Source organism: Tinamus guttatus, unplaced genomic scaffold (assembly GCF_059628265.1).
Source record: "Tinamus guttatus ecotype Peru unplaced genomic scaffold, ASM5962826v1 Tinamus_guttatus_pri_ptg000194l, whole genome shotgun sequence".
Lineage (NCBI taxonomy): Eukaryota > Metazoa > Chordata > Aves > Tinamiformes > Tinamidae > Tinamus > Tinamus guttatus.
In genome coordinates, this window is record NW_028288728.1 from 1,393,697 (window position 1) to 1,413,477 (window position 19,781).

The 19,781-nt window shown below is 60.4% G+C and overlaps 1 protein-coding gene across 2 annotated transcripts in view; it reads right to left on the reverse strand.

The window, feature by feature from the left end:
• Window positions 1-476: 476 nt before the first annotated feature.
• Window positions 477-19,781, reverse strand: part of CDH22 (cadherin 22) — a 36,978-nt gene continuing 17,673 nt past the window's right edge. The window contains exons 4-11 of one of the 2 annotated variants that reach the window (XM_088523597.1): window positions 19,365-19,532; window positions 18,322-18,509; window positions 17,359-17,612; window positions 11,749-11,885; window positions 7,365-7,486; window positions 7,115-7,232; window positions 2,375-2,626; window positions 477-1,024 (exon numbers count right to left, since the gene is read on the reverse strand). In XM_088523597.1, the coding sequence (XP_088379723.1) occupies window positions 495-1,024; window positions 2,375-2,626; window positions 7,115-7,232; window positions 7,365-7,486; window positions 11,749-11,885; window positions 17,359-17,612; window positions 18,322-18,509; window positions 19,365-19,532 (1,769 nt within the window). In that variant the 3' untranslated portion in view covers window positions 477-494. Of the gene's footprint in view, window positions 1,025-1,231; window positions 1,421-2,374; window positions 2,627-7,114; window positions 7,233-7,364; window positions 7,487-11,748; window positions 11,886-17,358; window positions 17,613-18,321; window positions 18,510-19,364; window positions 19,533-19,781 lie in introns of those variants that run through there. The other variant, XM_088523598.1, reaches the window with a different exon arrangement.

The following is a 19,781-nucleotide window of genomic DNA, read 5'->3' on the forward strand; positions in this document are numbered from 1 at the left end:
TGCAGAGCGGGGCTGCCGCGAGCCCCCGAAGCCGGCGAGCGCAGAGCCGGTACCTGCCCGCGCTCGGAGCTGGCACAGCCTGGCTCTGTGGCACCGTTTGGAGCTGCCAGCACCAACGACTCTGCCCAGCCCCGCGCCGGCTGACGGGGTATGTGCAGAACGAGCAAGAGGGAGCAGAGCAGAAGTGAAGGTCGTTCCGTCTGCACCAAAAGCTCTCAAGGAAATCAGAGCCCTCAAAATGCTCCAACTCACGTGACAAAAAATACTCGTCCACCCAAGGGCTCCTGCACTGCTGCTCCTGCAAGGTGCCAGGCTCCCAAAAAGAGCGGTATAGGGGGGACCCCTCAGGGGGTCCCTCCCAACTCCCTCAATTAGGTTTTCTCTCTTAAATGGATGTGCAGTGCTTTAAGGGAGACGGGGAATCCCGAGCTGGAGGCGGTGCTGGTGGCTTGGCAGGAGCCGGGCCCGCACCTCGCTCTGGCGCCGGGCGGCAGCTAGGAGTCCTCGGGCTCCTCGTCGGCCCTGCGGCCGGCGTAGAGCGCGGCCAGCTGGCGGAAGCGCGGCCCCCAGGCCCCCAGGTAGGAGAAGTCCTGCTCGGAGCCGCTGGAGCGCGTGCCGAGCGAGCTGAGCGAGGGCACGGGCGAGCCCGAGCCCTCGAAGGCGTACGTCTGGAAGGAGTCGTAGGGCGGCACCGAGGCGTCGCCGTCCGCCTGCTCCACCTTCCGGCAGATGTAGTCCCTGAAGAGGGCGAAGTCCAGCTCCGGGCCCTGCACCCACTGCGGCAGCGCGTGCCGCTCCGAGGCCAGGCTGCCGCGCGGGGCCGCCTCGGCCGGGCCCCCGCCGCCCTCCAGCTCGCCCAGCTCGTAGAGGCTGCGCAGCGCCGACATGTCGTAGGCCTCCGTGTCCTGCTCGCCGCCCCCCTCGTCGTTGTACTTGATGACGTTGTCCCTCATGTCCTCGTCGTCCTCGGACGCCAGGTGGCTTTTGTGGTGCCGCTTCAGCGTGAGGATGAGCAGGACCAGCACTGGGGAGGGAAGAGACAGTCAGCGCGGGCGAGGGGCGCGCGGCCCGGCACCGGCGTCGTGTCGGCCAGGCCCGCGGAGCAGCAGCGTCGCTGGGTGGCCCCGGCTCCTAGCAGAGCACGAGCTCCTTTCCATGCAGCATGAGCAGACAGGAGGGGCGGATGGGTGGACGCACAGTAGGAGAGACAAACGGCTGGACTCTGCGGAGGATGAGTAGGAAAGGGGGTGCATGAATCGCGGCGGCAGGCGGGTGTCGGGAACATGATGGTGAAGCAGATGGCACAGCCTGAGCCACGAGCCGCAGATGTGTCCTGGATCATCATCCATTCATCCCATCACCTCCAGAGCACCGAGGTGCACTTTATTCGTCTGGGCAATTAGGCAGAAATTTGTTTGCACTGCGTTGGAAAATGAAACCGGTGTAAAGTGCACCCTGTGGGAAAGGGTTTTCTGAACAGAGACAGCAGCAGGAGCCGGGGCGCGGAGACGTGCCAAGGAGCAGCGAGATCCAGCAGACACCGTGGCGGCTTCCCCAGATGTCCCAGGGCTGCCCGGAGGCGGCCGCAGCCCGTGCCAAGGCCAGCGGGCGCTCAGCAGCCTCAGCGCCCGTGCGGAACCACGGCACGGCGGCCTCCTCCCGGCCCTGCCTCCCCGGCGTGCGGGCGCAGACCTGTCACCGGCAGCTTCCCCCGGGCACGGAGAGCTCCCCGCATGGGGACGGCCCGTACAGAGCAGCTGGTTGCGGCTCTGCGCAGACCTGCACGTTTGCACAACCCGGCAGGCACTAAGACATCCCCTGCTCCTCATCTGCACGCGCCATGACGATGGCCCTCGCAGGCTTCTGAGACAAGAGCACCGCCACCCTTGGGACGGTGTCCCTATCCTGGAGACCAACATGTCCCACTGCTGCCACCCTTAGCACCACATCCTTGCATTAGGGACGCCCATATCCCACTGCTACTACCTTTGGCACCACGTCCTTGCCCTGGACACGCGCCCCTCACTGCAGGGAGGGACAGTACTGCAAACGCCATCACTCTGGCGCAAGCAGCTCTTGGTCTCCTGCCTGGAGCCATCCAGAAGCCACTGGCGGCCCCTGACTCCTGGGAGTGAAGCCCACCCAACGCTGCAGGGCCTCCTGCTCCAGCTGCGTCCCTGAACCCGGCCCAGGGTCTCAGCTGGGGACAACCATGGCTGTGTCCCAGCAGCAGGTCCCCCCCGCGCCCTGTGGCAGGACCTGGTTTGCTGCCCTGCTCCGTGGAGAGACAGGGGCCTCTACCAACCCCAACACAGCCAACTCCACATGCACACATGACTGGGAAAAGGACAAGAAGAGGGTGCAGGTCACTCACCAATGAGGATGAGGATGCAGACCAGCAGAGCAATGAGCGCGCCAGGGCTCAGCGTGGCAGACATGACGTAGGCCGTGCTGTTGCAGGACTGGATGGCCCCGCTGCTGTCGCAGCCGCACACGCGGATGGTCAGTGTCCCCGTGCTGCTGAGGGCCGGGGGGCCGCTGTCCACCACGAGGATGGGCAGCAAGTACACGTCCTGCTCCTGGCGGTTGAAGCCCACCCTCTGCGTGTGCACCGCGGCCGTGTTGTCTGCAAGGAGCAAGCAAAGCACCGCGAGGTCACTCGGGGACAGCAAGAAGGATGGACCCACCCCGCGCCAGGACACGCTCAGTGCACAGTACTGTGCACAGGGCACCAGACCCGCTCCCGGTGCACAGCGTCCTTCCTCCGCAAAGGGGATTCTCCAGGCACGTCACCCACCCCTGCTCATGGCAGCGACCTTAGGCAGGGGCAGCGGGACAGCATGTGCAGAGGGTTCTGCCAGAGGAGATGCCACGTGCCAGCAGAGCAGCCTGCAGGGCTGCAGCTCCTGCACCCACGCATGGATGCAGAGGGATGTGGAGGGCAGCAGCACTGCCAGGGCACGGAGGGCACTGCCAGCAGCACACACTGCCCATCCTGAGCAACGTCCATCCCCGGGGCTGAGCCCTGCAGGCAGCACGTGCTAGGGAGCCCCGAACAGGGAGCACTGGCCACAGGAAGGCCACTGGAAGCTGCTGCCCAGATGAGCAAGGCCAAAGAAATGTTTAACATGATGCTGATCACTCGTGCGAGATACCAAGATCCCATTCGAGGCTGCTGCCTCAGCTTGCTGCAACATGTGGGGAACAGGACCAATGCTAATGTCTTATCTGGGCAAGGGGCTGCGTCAGGTCCTGGCTGGCCCTTCTGCACGTGACCCTCCACACGGGGACCTGTTGGAGCCACAGGCCCAAGGGAGCCACACAGGGCCCGTGGGCTCGGCCTGGGCCGGCTGAGCTGCACAGAGGGCAGCCTGCTCTGCCCCCAGCCCTTGCACTGCCATCACCCGCCGGCCACGCACGCAGGGACGCGACGGTGGGAGCAGCAGTGCTGCTGGCAGGCCACGCTGTCCTGTCAGTGTGGACAGCAGTAAATTAGAAAATATATCCTGGCAAACATACTTAGAGCACCTGCTTTCAGAGCAGTGCAAGTCGTCAAGCTGGCTGCTTGCAGACGCTGGCCAGCAGGAGCTACCCTGGGCTCCGCGTCCTGGGGCGCTTCGCTTGCACCAGGAGACCAAGTCGTTCAAGGACAAGCCCTGGCCCCCGGCCTCCCTTGTCCTTCCTCAGCAGCAGCTCTTGGCCAAGGCCCTGTTTGGGCCACGGAGCCAAGAGCGGCGCTTCCCAGGAGGGTGCAGGGAAATTGCAGCAGATGTTGAGAGGAGCAGGGGGAGGCCCAGCCATTCAGCAGGAGCGGGCTGGCCGTGGTCCACGCTCCAGCCTGTGCGAGCCACCACTGCGCCAAAGGCTGCGCCGCGCCGGCTCCGCAGCCCGCGAGCCGAGCCCAGCGCTGCCAAGGCCGCCGTGCTGGACGAGCTGGCATTTCACATCCTCCGCAGATCACCCGGCCTCTCCCGAGCGCGCAGCAGGTTCAGCCCGTGTCGTGTCGCATCACTTCATGTGACGGAGGGGAAGCGACAGCTCTGTCTCCTCGAGGGGCAGTTCACAAGCAAGATCAAAAGCAGCAGGAGTCAAGTGTGCAGGGACCAGTCCATAGCGCTGCGGGGGCAGTTTAGGAATGCAATATGCTCTGCTAGGAACTAGAAATAACGCAATAATTAAGTCTCTCAGACTCCCTCTCTCCAAAGAGGCTCTTGGCAGCATCAAAGACAGAGCTAATAAATCCTTCTCATAACTCAATCTCAAGCAGCCCTGGGAAACCAGAAGGGAGCAATCTACCTCCAGCCTGGATCCAATGTCCCAGCTCTCTCTGTGCTCCCAGGGCTGCAGGAAGCATCTGCCTTTGCTGGCTCGGGAAGCTGCTCCGGTGGCCCGGACACACCGGCTCATCAGTTCGTGAGGCTGCTGCCAGAGCTGCCCGCAGCTACAAAGGGTTCAAGTGGAGCCCTCCTACACGGGGCGTTTGGATCTCCCCTTGCCTCTTCCTCATCCCATTCTCTGCAGCCCCTTTCCCACGCTCAGTCCCGGGCAATCCGGTGCTGTCCTGCCTGCCGCAGTCCGGCCCCACATGGAAAGTGGCCGCCCATGGGGGTGAAGGGACTCCCCAGCCTCAGACATAGCTTGGATCCTCCCGCTCCACACTTGATCCCTCAGGCTTCCACCCATCGTGTGCTCCTAACGAGACCTGGGGAGCGCAGACATCTGCCTTCCCGGCCCTCCGGCTCTGCAGCTTCCTTGTGTCGCTCCGCATTATGCGCCAGCCCTTCCACGTTGCAGGGCTCAGCTTCTTCCTGCCATCCCTTCCAACATGATTAGGATTTCTTGGAGAACATGGTTTGGGGCTTTGATTACCTTTGATGCTGCTCTAATTACTTTTCTCCATCCAGAATGGCCCAAAAGGGGCATTAGGACCACACCATGGCAGGTGCTTTTGAAAAGGCACCAGCTGGATCCAGCGAGGTCGGCTCTCCCACCCCATCTCCTCTTTCAAGCACTTCACTTGGGCAGTATCTTCCTCCTGGCACTGCTCCTTCACTATCACACATAACTTTCTATTCCTTGTTCGCCAACTTCACAAGCTCCTGTTGGCTCCTCTGAAAGAGCAGGAGCGGGGAAGAAAGTGGCAGGCAAAAAACGGAGCCATCTCTAAAGCCTCTTGCAAGTGTTTCAGGCCCAGCTTGGCTAATGGGGAGCTTCCACAGAGCGGCCTTTGCTCTCACGTCCGACCAGCGCAGGAGGAGAGGCAGCTGTGGGAATGGAGATAGCACTGGGAGATGCAGCTCCCGGTGAGGACCATCGTGTCTGCATGTGCCAACCCATCGGCCAAGGGCCGGTGGTGGCCCCAGCTCAGCAGAGCCCTGGGGTGGCCGCCGTGCACCCGTGTGCTCAGCAAACACCCAACCAGGTCTGTGCTGGACGGACCTGCTGCCTATGGCCCAGGACAGCCCCCATCCCGTGTAGCTGACAAGGACCCTCTGAGCAGCCTCTGCAGCGGCCATGGGCCCTCATCCCTGGAGCACAAGGAGCAATCCCACGGGAACCAGGTCCCTGTGCAGGCACTCACGGCTGCCTCACAGGAGCCGGGGAGTAGGTGCAAAGGGAGAGGGATTTAAGCGGGAGCTTAGCGAATCCATCTGTGCTGACATCCATCAGTGTCACTCCTTGGCTGCAAAAGCAATATTTATAAATCACGTTTCAAAACTGGCTACAAATTTGTACAAAGAAACAGATGGGCTGGTGGTAGCAGTTTGTCACCACCGATATTTATACGGAGAAGGAGCGAGAAGTACAAGAGAGGCGAAGGAGGAGCGGGAGGCGAGGGGCGGACAGGGGAGGATGCAGCAAGGAGTGCGGGTGAGGGCGGGTGCAGCAGGACATGCGATGCAGGGTGAAGTCGTGGGGAAAAGAAATAAAATCCTGGGGAAACGCCACCAAGCCCCCGTCGCAGCGAGATGAGGGGCGTCTCCGCCGGCTCCGACAGCCTCCCGCTGGGCTGCTGCAGATGGCATTGCTCGGCATCCGGGGAGTCTGCGAACGCCCAGGGAATAACCCTGCAGCAACAGCAGTTGTTTTACCCAAGAAGGCGGGAGATGAGGCCATCTTCTACCCATTTTACTCAGTGTTGCACCACACGCCACGCTGCGGGGCTCGCTCCGTGTGGAGGAGACACATGTGTGCACGCGGGAGCTGCAGCCGGGCCAGAGGAGCAGCAGCTCGGGGACACAGCGGTGTGGAAACCCCAGGCCCCTGCAGCCCCGCGCTCGGGTGCCTGTCCTGGACCCACATGCACAAGCAGGGGCTGGGCAGCCCGGCCAGGACAGCCCCGTTCCACCTGGGACCGCAGCAAAGGGGACAGCGGCCACCCTTGCCCTGCTGGGGCTCATTGAGGCCAGGTCCCCGCAGCCGCCGGGGCAGTTCGGGCTCCAGCAGCACCTCCCAGGCCCCGCACAGAAAGGGAAGATGTTAATCGCTGGGTGCGGCACGCAATCTTGCCCGGATTAAGCTGCGCTTACGGGATAAGGAGCCAAGGGCTCAGGACCAGCTGCCCCAGGGGTGCGGGGGCAGCTGGGGTCAGGGACGGCTGCGCTTTTCAGAGCCCAAAGCAACACCAGCTTTCTGCAATCACGCCTGGGGCTCTTTCCTATGAGCCTCATTTCGACTGTCCCTAAAGGTGCTGAGTCCCGTCGAAATGGCAGGATCTAATGACAGCCAAGGGGCTCTGATAAGCTCAGAACAGAGCAAAGGGGACTTGTGACACAGAGGGCTGCAGAAGCAGAGACAAAAAGTGGTCTCGATAAGAGAAAACAAGAAGGGTTTCAGCATAGGCTGCTGGCTTCATCCAAGGCCAGCCGAATGCCCAGCTGCAGCAGCCTCCGCCTCCACATGGTCCCAGCTGCAGCTCTGCAGCACCCAGGGCCAGCAGCAGCGTTGGCAGGAACCAGATGGCATCAGTCAACTGACCTCACAGGCCACAACTGCGGCCTGAGCCTGTGGGGCTGCGAGCCAAAGGTAGCCAGGGCCGCAGCGCCGGGAGCCACCCCGGGGCTCCAACGCCCCAGGGCTCGGGCCGAGGAAACGCACCCGGGGCAGGACTCACCCTGGACGTCCAACAGGGAGAAGCGGTGGCTGTGGGTGGCCTCGGGAGCCAGGGCAAAGTAGAAGCGGTGGCCGCTCTGGGGCTCGTCCCGGTCCACGACACTGATGGTCTGGATGAGCTGCAGGGAGAGCGCGGGTGAGAAGCGGTGCCAGAGCGTGTCCCATGGGCAATCCCAGCCGTGCCAGCATCCCGAGCTGCGCCATGCCCAGGGACGGGATGGGCCCCCCTCGGAGCCGGTGCCGCGTGCTACCTGGCCCGGTTTGGCGTCCTCGCACACAGCAGCCTCGTAGGGGGTGGCCAGCTCAGGAGGGTTGTCGTTCACGTCCAGGATGCGGATGCGCAGGGAGGCTCTGGATACCTGGGAATGGTTATCTGGGAGAGACAGGAAGGGTAGTGCTGTGGCACTCCTGCTCCCGTGCCGTGACGGGGCTCTCATGGCCACGTCATGGCCGGGCCCCTGTGGTCGCGGGGACAGAGCACTGCCCAGTCCCAGGTGCCCGCTCCTTCACTCCCTCGCCCAGACGGTGCTGCTGAGAGGGGACAGGAGTCGTGACGAGCCCGGCACGACAGGCTATTTTAGAAGGAACGCAGGGAGCGAGAGGGCTGGAGGCAGCGGGCGGAGGCGGGAAGCTGCAGGGAGTGCGGGAGTGGGGATGTTGGGAGGCAGGGGTGGCAGCACCACGATGCTGAGAGGAGCTGGTAGGGCCCTGGGGAGGGTGAGGAGAGGCAGCAGGACTGGGGACACCTGGGGACACCACAGCCCCTGCCCAGCACCTCATCCTGGTGTCACCCTCAGGAGCCCCGTGGCCATCCCCGTGCTGCCGAGATGGTGCCTCCACCGCGGCCACGGCCAACCCTGCTCCCTGTCCTGCACCGGTGCTACAGGGCCAGGCCGCACCAAGCTCCACATTCTCTATGTGCCAAGACCCTTTCCAAGGGCAGCGCAGCCCCTTGGGCTGTCCACCCTTCCTGAGGGACCTGGCTCTGCTCCTGCCCCTGCAGCAGCGCCAGGCGGCTCCGCTCGTGCTCACTCTCGGCTCTGGGATGGTCAAAATATGAAGGCTACAGAAGGCAACTGCCACCCCTGCACCGATGGCCCTATTCAGCTTCTGTGCCAGCTGCACCCAAGGCCTCGAGCACAGCCCCCAAAAGTCCTCCACTACCTCCAAGCACATCACTGGGGAAAAAACATCCAAATCATGCCCAAAATGTTTGCTGCAACTTGAGGGGCGTAATCTGAATTTGCAATGGTTAGGACAGCAATCAGGATTTTGCTGGAGCACATCAGTGATGAAAGGACTGACTCGCACATCAGCGGTGCAAACTTCACACCAGTAGGTCCAGAAAGCTCCGGCACCGGCTACATCTTCATGAAGCACCACTGCAGGTGCAGAGGTACCCACATCTGTACCCGTGTCTGCTCCTGCACTCCTACCTGTGCTCACACACTTCAACCGTGACTAGGAAAGAAGCAGCACCTGGCCCACGGACAGGGAAAGGCTGCACACAGCAGGCTGAGTGTGATCAAAGGAAAAGAGGATCAAGAAAAAAGGAAAAAAAAAAAAAAAAAGGGGGAGCAAGAAAGAGACAGAGAGAGAGAGAGAGAGAGGGAGAAGAGGACATCTTCCATTGCCGCATCCCTCCTTGGTATTCCAACTCAGCTGACTGACATGCAAATTAGTTTAATTATTTCTTCTTCTAAAATAAATTATATTTTGCAGTGGCTGCAATATGTTGTGTCAGGCAAAATTACATTCAATATTTTTAAACTAATTGATGTCAGCCTTGAGAAAACCTGATTGACAGGAGCGAGGAAACTAGGCTGCTACCTAAACGGTTTCCTAAATTAAAATTAAACATGCCGTTTTTCTGCATTTCCTCCAGGAGTTGGAACACTATTAATCGGCAAAGACTGAGCAAAGAGACATGGAAAAGGCAAGGAACAAGGAGAGATGCTGGGAGCAGAGCGGCGAGCACAGGAGCAGCAACCTGGAATCTGCAGGGAGGGAGGTCGGCTGCACCGCGGCCGCACCAGATCTGCACCACGTCTGCACCGTGGCCCCACGGAGCTGGGGGGTCGCCGTATGTGGCGGCTGCAGCACCGGGAAAAGGTGCCTGGAAGCGTCTTGGCATCAGGACCAGGTTGGTGCAACACTGAACCCAGGGTTATGGCATGAGCAGAGCACCAGGTGACCCGGGGTGGGCTCTGATCGGCACCGTCTTGGCAAACCGGGAGAACAGAATGTAGCTGAGGATCCCGGGCTGCCCGAGCTTCCCGGCTCTGGCTGTGCAAGGCGCTGGGTCGCGCACACATCTGCACGGCTGCCCGGCAGCGAAGCAGCGCGGGGACAGCGCGGGCAGAGCCGGAGCTGCGGCGCGTCGGACACGGCGGCTGCGCCGGGGCGCGAACGCGGCTCCGAGCCCGCGCGGGAGCAGCCGCTGAGCTAAGTATCGTATAAACGGCTCTCACCTCTCCCGAGTCCTGCCCCAACTCGGCAGCAGGAGAGTCATTAAATCGCATCCAAACACAATGCTCTGATTAAAGCCAGGCTCCAGCAGGAAGATTTATCATCTCAATTACCAGCAGTGGACACAGCAGTCAAGGCCTCATCATTTTACATGAGCAAGGAGGAAAACAGGAAGAGAATCACTAATATTAGCCCAAGGAAGGTAAACAGCTTGGGAGAGAGATGAAGATTTATCTCTGGAAGTGCTTGGCCTGCGCCCAGTCTGGATTTGCTGAGCAGCCCCCAGGATTCCCGCTGGCCGCAGCGGGGCAGGGACAGGGACACTGCTGGTCCCTGGGGGGATGCAGCCCGGCCCTGCTCCAAAGGACCGACCCCAGCCATGGCTCTCATTGCTCCAGGTGCCCATGTGCCTCTCCACACGGGCAGAGCCCTCTCCATCCGTCCCAGCGTGGCGCTGCCGCAGAGTGACATGTGTCAGGCGCCCTGCGCCGAAACCCCTCCATCACTTTGAAGGCCTTACCTTTACAAGTGCCCTTTCCACCAGAGTATTCAGACATAAATTGTACTTTAAATTCAATATCAGTCATTAATATTTCATGATTACAAAACGTTAAGGATAATGTCACTGGGAGGGATGTCTGGGCAGTTAAAATGGATGAGTCAGAGCAGGCTGACGGGAGAAGTCGGAATACTAAAGCATCTCCGGGCTGCCGAGGCGATGCGAGCTGACAGGCCTCCCCGCTGCAGGGGAGCCACAGCATTTACTGACTCGCTCTGAAATCCAAGCTGCTGCGTAGGAATATTTTCCTTCTGATTCTTGTCACCTCGTGTTTGCTCTGGATGCTGAGCTGCTCCATAACGCCCCAGCTGCCCTCCCCGCGTGGCCAGCACAGGAGCCCTCCGGCACGCTCCAGGGCTCCGCAGCACGCTCCCACGAACGCTCCCAGCGGGACCTGCCCAAACCAACACACCCAAGCGCCACCGGAGACCGGCTTCAGCCAAGGCCATGGAGTTGGAGCCGTTTGAGCTGCAGGCAGCACTTGCCTGGGCATGAGCCCTCCCGCTTCTTCTGCCAGGAAGACGCAGAAGGAGCCGAGCACTGCACCCCGAGCCAAGCAGCTCACGGGGCTTCCTGAATATGGATGGCATCTTATTAGAGATCAAGTGAAGCAAAGGGAAGCAGGAGCCCCAAGCGGAGCCTGGCAGACAGCGGCCCGCAGCATCCTGGCTGGTGCCCACCACTAATTGGGGGCGCTTCGCAGCCCAGGCGGCACCGGGCCCCGCAGGGCGGCCGAGCACAGTGCCCCCGGCCTCGGCAGCTGCGGAATCCATGGAAGGCGGCGGGACTCTCCGCTTCCCGGAGCGCCACCCATGTGCCTCTCGCTCCCGAGCCTTGGAAAAGGGAAGAGTGTGTGGGGGAGCTAAGCACTCACAGGGGCCCGTGAGCCTCCGCTCACCTGCGTGCTGGGCCAGGGATGCCCACGCTCCGGAGGAGCACGATGCCCAACAGAGCCTCCTGCATGGAAACCTGCTGAAAAAACAAGCCTCCCCCCTGGCTCTTCCTTCCTTCTCGCTCCCCAGGAGTTTACTCGAAAGCTCCCATAAGCAGCAAGACCCGGTTCGCTCCTGTCTTTACTGACGTTGGAAAGCAGAGCAGAGCTGCAGTGGGAAAGCGGCTCCGTTGAGCCACCAGCTGAGCATCGTGCCCGGGTAAGAACAGCCACCGCTGCCCGGAGCCGCTCCCCGACCTAGCGCATTCAGCAGCTGCCACAGGAGCAGCTGAAGGGTCTCGCAGCCACATGGGGTAGAAACAGCCCTCAGGGCCATAGTGGGAGGCTCAGGAAGGGACACAGGAAGCCCCAGAGCAGCTCGTGGGAGGACGCAGCAAGTGTGTGGCAAGGGGACTGCCCGTGAAGCTGCTGCACAGATAGATAACACCGGTATCTGATTAGCGTTCAGAGACACTACCTGACCAGGCGCCCTCATTAACACTCGAGCTAGAAGCAGTATTTATAGGCTGTCTAGGGAGACGCTGGACTTGGTGCTGCTGCAATTTTTTCTCCTCAGTGCTAAGGAACACTCGCACCTTGGTCACCCCTGCAGTGAGGGCACCACGTCCCCTCTGTATCCCACTCGGGCCAGCTGTTCCCGCACGCTCTCCCTCACCTGCCTCCATGGCCAGGACGGTGATGTTGTGCCACCCGGCCGTCTCCCGGTCCAGGACCTTCCCCGTCACGATAGCCCCCGTGTTGGCATCGATGTCGAAGATCCTCTCCGTGTCGGTGCTGCGGTCGATGGCGTACCTGACACCAGGCAAGAGGGAGCCGTGGGCGAGCGAAGGAGCCAGCTCAACACAACACCCCTTTCCTCCACCAGCCCGGTGCACCAAGGGCTGCTCCTGCCAGCCCTCAGCTAACGGCAGCTTTGGTGGGTTTTGGCGCAAAAGGGGGACACCAGACCCAGCAGGACAGGATCCTCGTGCTCCAGGCTCGCTGGAGATGCCATGTGCAGCTCGCTGTGCCCCATGTCTCCCCCAGCCCCTTCTGCAGGGCACAGCTCCCGTGTAGGCTAGGAGCGTGACAGCACAACCCTGGGGACGAGGGCTGGCATGACCCTACATGGCACGTGCAGTTCCAATAGCTCCTGCTGTTAAATTCAGCACAACTGGACCATGCACCTTGGAGGTCCACCAGGGCCCCAAGCGTGGCTGTGGCACAAGCACACGTGCCTGCACCACCACCGCAACCAGCGCGACGAGAAAGTGCAAGCAATACAGCACATCCCTATCGTGTGCGGCGCCCCTTGCCTGCGCCGCATCCAGAGCGCTCACGGAATTAAATAACCCAAGACAGCAAGGAGTACAAGGCATGAATTACCAAGAGGAGGGTTGGGCACAAAGGACAGCCTTCCGTCACACAGCCACGAGCACAAGGGAGATGAACACAGTCAAAACGGCAGAGAGCCACTGAGGCAGGAGGGAACTGCAGGACGCAGCAGACTCGGGTACCAAACAGGACGAGCTCCAGGCCACGGGATGCCCCGGCTGATCCAGCCCAGCACAGCCCTGGCCTCAGCTCCAGGGCTGCCCGCAAGCACAGCTCCTCCCTCCACGCAGGAATCGGCCACCTCCACACCCTTAGGTAAAGGGAAGTGTTCAGAAATCACTGTCAAACAAAAGCACCCCCCCGGCTGCACAACCGAGCACCCCCATCCCTGTCCCCGCTACGATGGGACGGGATGAGACGAGACTCTGCCCCTGCAGCCGGGTGCGAGTCAGGGGCCCTGGGCCGCGTGACGGGCACTTGCGGTCCCTGCTGCCCTCTCTGCCCAAGCTCCCCAGCGAGACGCGGCCTCTGCAGCGGCTCCAGCACCCACTGCAGCCGCCCACGTGCTCTGAGCTGCAGAGAGGAGCCAAGCACTGGGGCTTGTGCAAATCATCCCAATATCTGCAGGAAGGAGACAAAACCAGCATCCCTCCAAAGCCTAACTGATGTGCATGTAACTGCTTCCACTGCTCTCCCACATCCCTTGACCCCTTTTTCCACACCCCCTTCTTCCTTCCCATTTTTGTACTGTTAAGAGTTCAAGATGATACTCCACTCTCCATCTGCCTCTCTGCTTCTTGGGTAAGCACATGCCTGCTTTTTCATGCTCGTATCTTTCCTGTGTAGAGGGATGCATCTGATAAAAATAGCCACAGAGGAAAAGCCAGTTACTGATGGGAGATACCAGAGCCTATCCCATTCTTGCTGATCAGGAGTGACGGGTCCCTATGCTCTGGATACAGCCAATGCTTCACCATAGACATTTCTGAGCCCTGGGGCTGCACAGCTGCAGCACCGTGCACACGAGTGCAGGATGGAACACCTGGGTTTGGAAGGGGAGGCTCTGTGCTCCAGCCAGGGCTGGAAGTAGCACAGCACTAAGTGGCTTTGGGGAGATCCTTATGCCAGACACCCATGAAGCCATTGCGGGCGTCCTGGCCACCAAGGGGTATTCAATATTCACAGCATTTTCTCAGTGGATGGGATGTGAACTTCACAGCAGATTCCAGGGGTAGGTGAAATTGGTATCAGGGACTTGCCTCGGACAAGATGCACAGGCTTTAGGCTTATTGAGTAGGAAGCAAGCATAAGGGAGTAGAGGTATCTAGAAGTACATATGGAAACACCAGAGGAACATGCAGCCTGATTAAAGAGTGAACACAACCAGGGTAACATCTGCCCCGATGGATTTAGAGGACACTCTGCAGCCTTCAGGAAAGGATTGTCCACTCAAGCTGCTGGGAAGGTTCTGGAGCACTGTGCTGGCTCTGACGTGCGGACAGGGACACCCATCTGTGCCTCCCAGGAGGTGGCCGTAACCTGCTCCACTCCGCCATGCACGGCAATAAACTGAGTGCTGTTTTGCTCAGTTTATGTAGCTTTGTACAGGGTGACCTTTATCGATCACAGTTTGCGCTGGCCATCACGAGCGGCCGGGCCTCTAGCAGCTCACGAGGGCACCTTGACTGGCAGAGACACGGGGAACCCCTGGGTCCCTCGGGCACTTGGGACAGGGCATTCACACCCTCCTCTTAAAGCCGCCAGCGCTCCCTACCTGGAGCCGCAATCCCGCATCTCATTGGGATGCGGACCTTGTAACCCACTTTCCCCTCTTCCTGCTGGCACTGCCTGTTGGATTGGATGTTACAAGCGGCTGTTTAATTTAGACAGCTTTCTTGGTTCTCATCTTTCTCGTGAATCTACTTCTCAAGCAGTTTGTTTCACTTCTCCCCCTGAATGCAGCAAGGAGCACATTTTCTGCCATGTGTTCTGTTAATAGGAAGCTTTTCAAACACTGTGTGAAAAGCTTTTTGTTATGTTTGTTTTTCCCTCTTCTCCCCTTTTGTGCTGAAGCAGGTTGTAGTTCTTGCTGTGCTGTTGGAGTCTATAAAATGCCCGTGTCCAACACATGTCTCAGGATTTGGTGAATGCCAAACAAGAATATCTCCGAGAACCTTAAATCCCAAGCAACATCTTCCCAGTGCTGATAAACCCGGGAACGTGCAATCAGAGCCCCAGCTCTCACCGCAGGAGAAAAACAAAAGGCTCCCATACAAGAAGTTGCACGTACACAGCCTCTGCCAGCGCGCTGCTTAGTACAATGGTTCAGCTGAGAAAAATCTCACTATGCCCCGCAAACATAAGCTAGAGCCAAAAAGGCAACTGGAAACCACACTGTTTCTGGAGAGAGAGAGAGAGAGAGAGAGAGAAAAAAAAAAAAAAAAAAAGAGTAGTTCCAGCTTTTGTTAGGCAGCAAAAAAGGATGGAAGAAAATGGAAAGACCCACTCCTTTGGAAAGGCATTCTCTGCCTGTGCCCCAGGGGGTCTGTGTCCTCCCAAGAACCAGCAGCCCCAGGGCCACGCTGGATTTGAGGACGGCTCCGAAGGGAGGATGTCCCCTCCCCAGGGCCAAGCGCGGGGCTGCTCCAGCAGAACTGGGCGCCAGGCTGCAATGGGCTTCCAGGCTGGATGTGCAGCGGGAGCACACGGACCTCTGCAATGTCCTGGGGAGGAGGACCAAAGAGCCAAGGGCACCTCCTTCCCCGCTTGGCTAAAAATACCTCCTAAGCCAAGTTACAGGCAGCCAGGAGGACTGGGAGCACTGACAGCCGAACTGCTCCGCGGCCCGCGTGTCTGTGCACCCTCCGCGTGCCCCTCCGCGGCACCGGCTCGTGGCTCTCCTCGACGCACGCAGCGGAGCCACAGAGGCACCCAGGAGACGGCAGCCCTGCAGACACGTCTCCGCTTCCACCTCCAGCATCCAGGAGCGGGAAGTCAAAGGGATCTCCTGAACTGCAGTGACCTGAGAGGGTTCAAACCAACTTCAACAGCGGCAGATCAAAGCTCGACGCGCTGCCAGGACCAGTCGCTCTCTAACATGTCACAGGTGAGGAACGAGGGCTGGCTCCTCGTCACTGCACTTTGGAGGAGAGCACTTAAAATGCTGCGACTTGCTGCTGTCTCCTGCTGTTGGACAATGTTGCATCCTAGCAGGGCGCTGCAGATGCTTGTGTTAATATTTGTCCAGGACTTTGAAGCTGCAAAGAGCTGTCTCGGTGGTATTTTATTAATCTGCCTGGGAGCCAGGGTACCAGGAAGCAGTAGGGGTCCAACAGCACTTTCCTGCACTGGTGCTGCAGCACTGCTCATCCTCCCTGGGTCCTTGCAGCTCTACCTGGTAGGCATTAAAATACAGGGACAGCTTGTGACCCCAGCAAGTGCCAGGGAGCATCGGAAGGGACAGAGGTGCCACCGCTCACAACAGGCACTGGGAGAGGTGAGTAAGGGGACAGATGGATGGAGACCAGATGCCACGGGGCAGACGGGCCACAGGAGGAGCTGCCTGCCTGGGGATTGCTGCAGGGAGGATACATGCTTGAATGCCTTGAGCCCAGCAAGGGAAAACACATTGCAATTCCCAAGCTGCAGCAGGCACCTGGGAGCCTTGCTAACTGCATCCTCGTGCCTGAGCACATGAGATATCACCTTGTCTGGAACTAAGCCTACTGCAGGGCAGAGATACTTGCACGGTAAAATTTGGGCTCTGACCCTCCTGATCCTGCTGTGCACTTGAAAATGCCTCTCTCTGCTCCAAGTCCCTGTTTCAAATACCACCTTCTGCACAGCAGCAGAAAGCCTCCCTCCTCTGCTTTCTTTTGTTCCATCTGCAAACAATGCAACAAGCTCCACAGGGAGGCAACAAGAAGAACAAGAGAGAACGAGAATAAGAATAGTGCTGTCCCCAAGGCCCCTTTCCTACAATTATAGATCAGAAAATAAAATCTATATTCTTCAGCATTGCTAGAAACGTTCGAGTGAGAAGGCACGTGCGCACGCACACCTGCACACAGATGTGAAGACCGCACACGTCTGAGGTGCGTCTGCCCCTCGCCCCACAGAGCCGGCGCGCTCGCCGTGCCGCACGACGGCGCCCGGGGACACGTGCGGCGCGCTACGTGCTGCGAGGGGCTGCAGCGCAGCCTGCATTGGCCTCGTCCGCCCCACGTCTCCCCCTGTCCCACGTCCCTGCTCCCACTCTGTCCCAGCCCATCACTAGCAGGACAGTCTCCATGCACAGCTCGAAGGCAGAGCCTGTGCAGCTCATGGGAAACCGGCAGCCGCACGCAAGGTGCCTGCGGCCCTACTGTCACCTGGCACGAGAACACACAGCGTTTGAAGGAAATTTTCCACACGTTAAGGCTGTTTTCTGAATGCTAGCTTTTCATCCCAACTGCTCGTGACTCAGTCCAGTTGGCAGAGCCAGAAGGCTGCTTTGTGCCTCAGGTAATAACAGTTTAACAAGGTAACAATCTCCTTAGCCACAAATTAAATGGAAATGGGAAATGTCCTGTGCAGATAAGCTGCTGCCTGGATTACGTCCCCTGCCCAAACATAAATTCTTCTGGCCTTTGATCCTGGTGCACACGCACGCACACACTGCACCCCGAATGCCCGCGTGTCATTCCTCAGGCTGCCCTGTTGCTCCTGCTTGCGCCGTGCACCGCTCGCTGCCAGCAGCGAGGACGCGCGGGTGCTGACAGCGCCCTCCCCAGCGCTCCCTTGCCATTCACAAGCCGTCACCACCGGTGACACATCTGTCACCGTGAGGCAGCCGCTCTCACTCGCCTGCTGCCTGCGCGTTGGCTCCTGCTCCCTTGGGATCTGTCCCACAGCGCCAGGCACCGTCACCCGCGCTGCCGCCAACCCGCCGCAGCCCCGCGCCGCTGCTTACCGCACAGGGTGGTTGGCCATGTCCGGGTCGAGCGCGGTGACCACCCCCACGATGGAGCCAACGTGCGCGTCCTCCTGCACCTCCATGAGGTCCGAGGGGGGCCGGAACTCGGGGGGCTCATCCACGTCCAGCACCGACACTCGCACGATGGTCTGGTCCCGGAAGGTGCCCAGGTCCACGAACCGCGGGTCCACAAACTTGTTGAGGGCCTCCACCACGACGGTGTGCACCTTCTTGGACTCGTAGTCGAGAGGCTGGGACCAGGGCAGAGGGTCACACACGCTCAGCCCTGTGCCTGCAACAACCCCTGGGGCAGACCGGGAGCCCTCACGCCCGCGCTCTGCCCCGGAGCCAGGAGGGGACAGCGGCTTCCAGCCCCGCTTTGTCCCCACGCGCAGCCAGGCACCCCAGCGGCGCAGGGCGCAGCAGCAACGCGCGCCAGGGCTCAAGCACGTTGTGCGCAAAGTGAGCAACTCCTTATCATTAATCACCCCACGATCGCTTCTGCAGGGAGGCGCGCTGAGCGCCGCGGCCTTGGTGAACAATCATTCTTCCTTGCCTGCATCAAGTATTTGCTTGATTGTGTTTGCCACCAAGAGCAGATGCACTCAAAGCGCCGTTGATCGGGGATAGGAATTAGGTGGGCATATTTCTCCTCCTAACAGTGCTGTCAAGCCCAGCTGCAAGCACTAGTCTCCATGGTACCGTGCACAGCTCTACCTATGCTCTGCTCACTTGGTGGCCACAGTCCCAGCGCTGAGCTGTGCTGGCACCCAACTGCTGCTCCCTTGCAGCTCATGTCTGCTCTTCGACAGCCCAAACAGGGAAGGGTTCCTGCTGCTGCAGTGCCCAATGGCAGCTGCCAGGGCGGCTCTGGGGGGCTCTTTCTGCCAAATGCTGCTACTGGAGCAAAGCACCTATGGAACCCTCCCTGCACTTCCAAGCATCCTCCCCGGGACTCACCTTCTGCACCATGATGATGGCCTCTTGGGTGTTGCTGTCTGTGGTGACCCTGAACATCTCCACCCCTTCCTCGTCCTTCACCTGGTACGTCATGTCCGTGTTCTCCCCGACGTCCGAGTCCTCTGCCTTCACCCTCCCCACGGCAGTGCCCACAGGGGCGGTTTCCGCCACGCTGAACTGGTACATCTCTAGAGTGGGGAGAGCACTGGTGTCCCGTGTCCCTCCCCAGCCCGACTCGCCCTGCCCAGCCACCCAAGAGCTGCCTGAGCCCCAAGTACCTGCACCCTGGACACCCCAACTGGAAGAAACCATGAACCCCAGGCAGAAATGAGGGCTGCAGTTGGCAGCAGAGGGGTTTCCAGGCAGATAAAGGGCTGGTTTCTCCACACAGCACTACCCTGTGGTCACTACATTCTCCAGCTCCTGGCAAACATCACCCCTTCCAACCTCCAGGAGCCCCTGGGCCAACAGCCAAGCCCCTTCCAGCTGCGGCCCTGCCCTTGCACAATGTCAACAAGTGCTCCAGGCTCTGCAGCTGGCACGGACTGCACAGCCTGGGAGGCAGAGCTGCCTCGTGCCCGTTCTGCTGTCTGCGAGCTGCACAGCATCGCGCTCGAACGGCGCAAGGATCCAACGCAGCGGCCAGGGGACGTCGGCCTCCCTGCCCAGGTTCCTGAGGGACAGGAGATGGAGCAGGTGCTGCTGAAGCCTCTCAGACTTGCGTTCTTCCCTGCGCTGCTCGGAGGGACTGGGGAGCAGAAGGGCCGGCCCTGTCCTCGTCTCGCAGCCCCCCTGCTCCCCTGGATCACGCATGGGGAGCAGGCGCGTGCCCAGAAGGCTGGAGGGTTTGGCTGGGGTAGCTGCCCTCACCGCTACCGCTGGGCCAGGCGCTGTGTCGAGAGGCAGGAGCATCCCCGGGGTAGGGGCTGCTGTGCCAAGGGCCAGCTCGCTCTGCAGGTCCATGGGGGCTCCCCACATCCCTCCATCCCTAAGGCCTGGGGCGCCAGCCTCACCCCCGCAGCACAGCCGGGGCCAGGACTCACTCTGCGGGAAGCGTGGTGGGTTGTCATTGACATCGGTGACCACAATGGTGACCGTGGTGGATCCCGACAGGCCGCCCAGCTGTCCCGCCATGTCTGTGGCTCTGATCACCACCTCGTATCGGTCCTGTGTCTCGCGGTCCAGGTCAGCCACCGCCGTCCGGATCACACCTGAAAAGCAGAGGACGGCGTGAGCATGGGCACATCGTGAACAGGGCTGTGGGTCTGCATGGGGCTGCAAGAGCCTGGGATGCCCCAGCACAAGGCTGCAGCAGCCCCGCTCTCCTCACCACTCGGGTAAGGGGATGCAGCAGCTCAGGGTCCCCATGGCTCAGCGTGACCACCCGCACTGGAGCGAGCAGGGCACATGGGGCTGATCTGGCCCTGTCGCCTGCACCCACCTAGCGCCCAGGGTCTGCA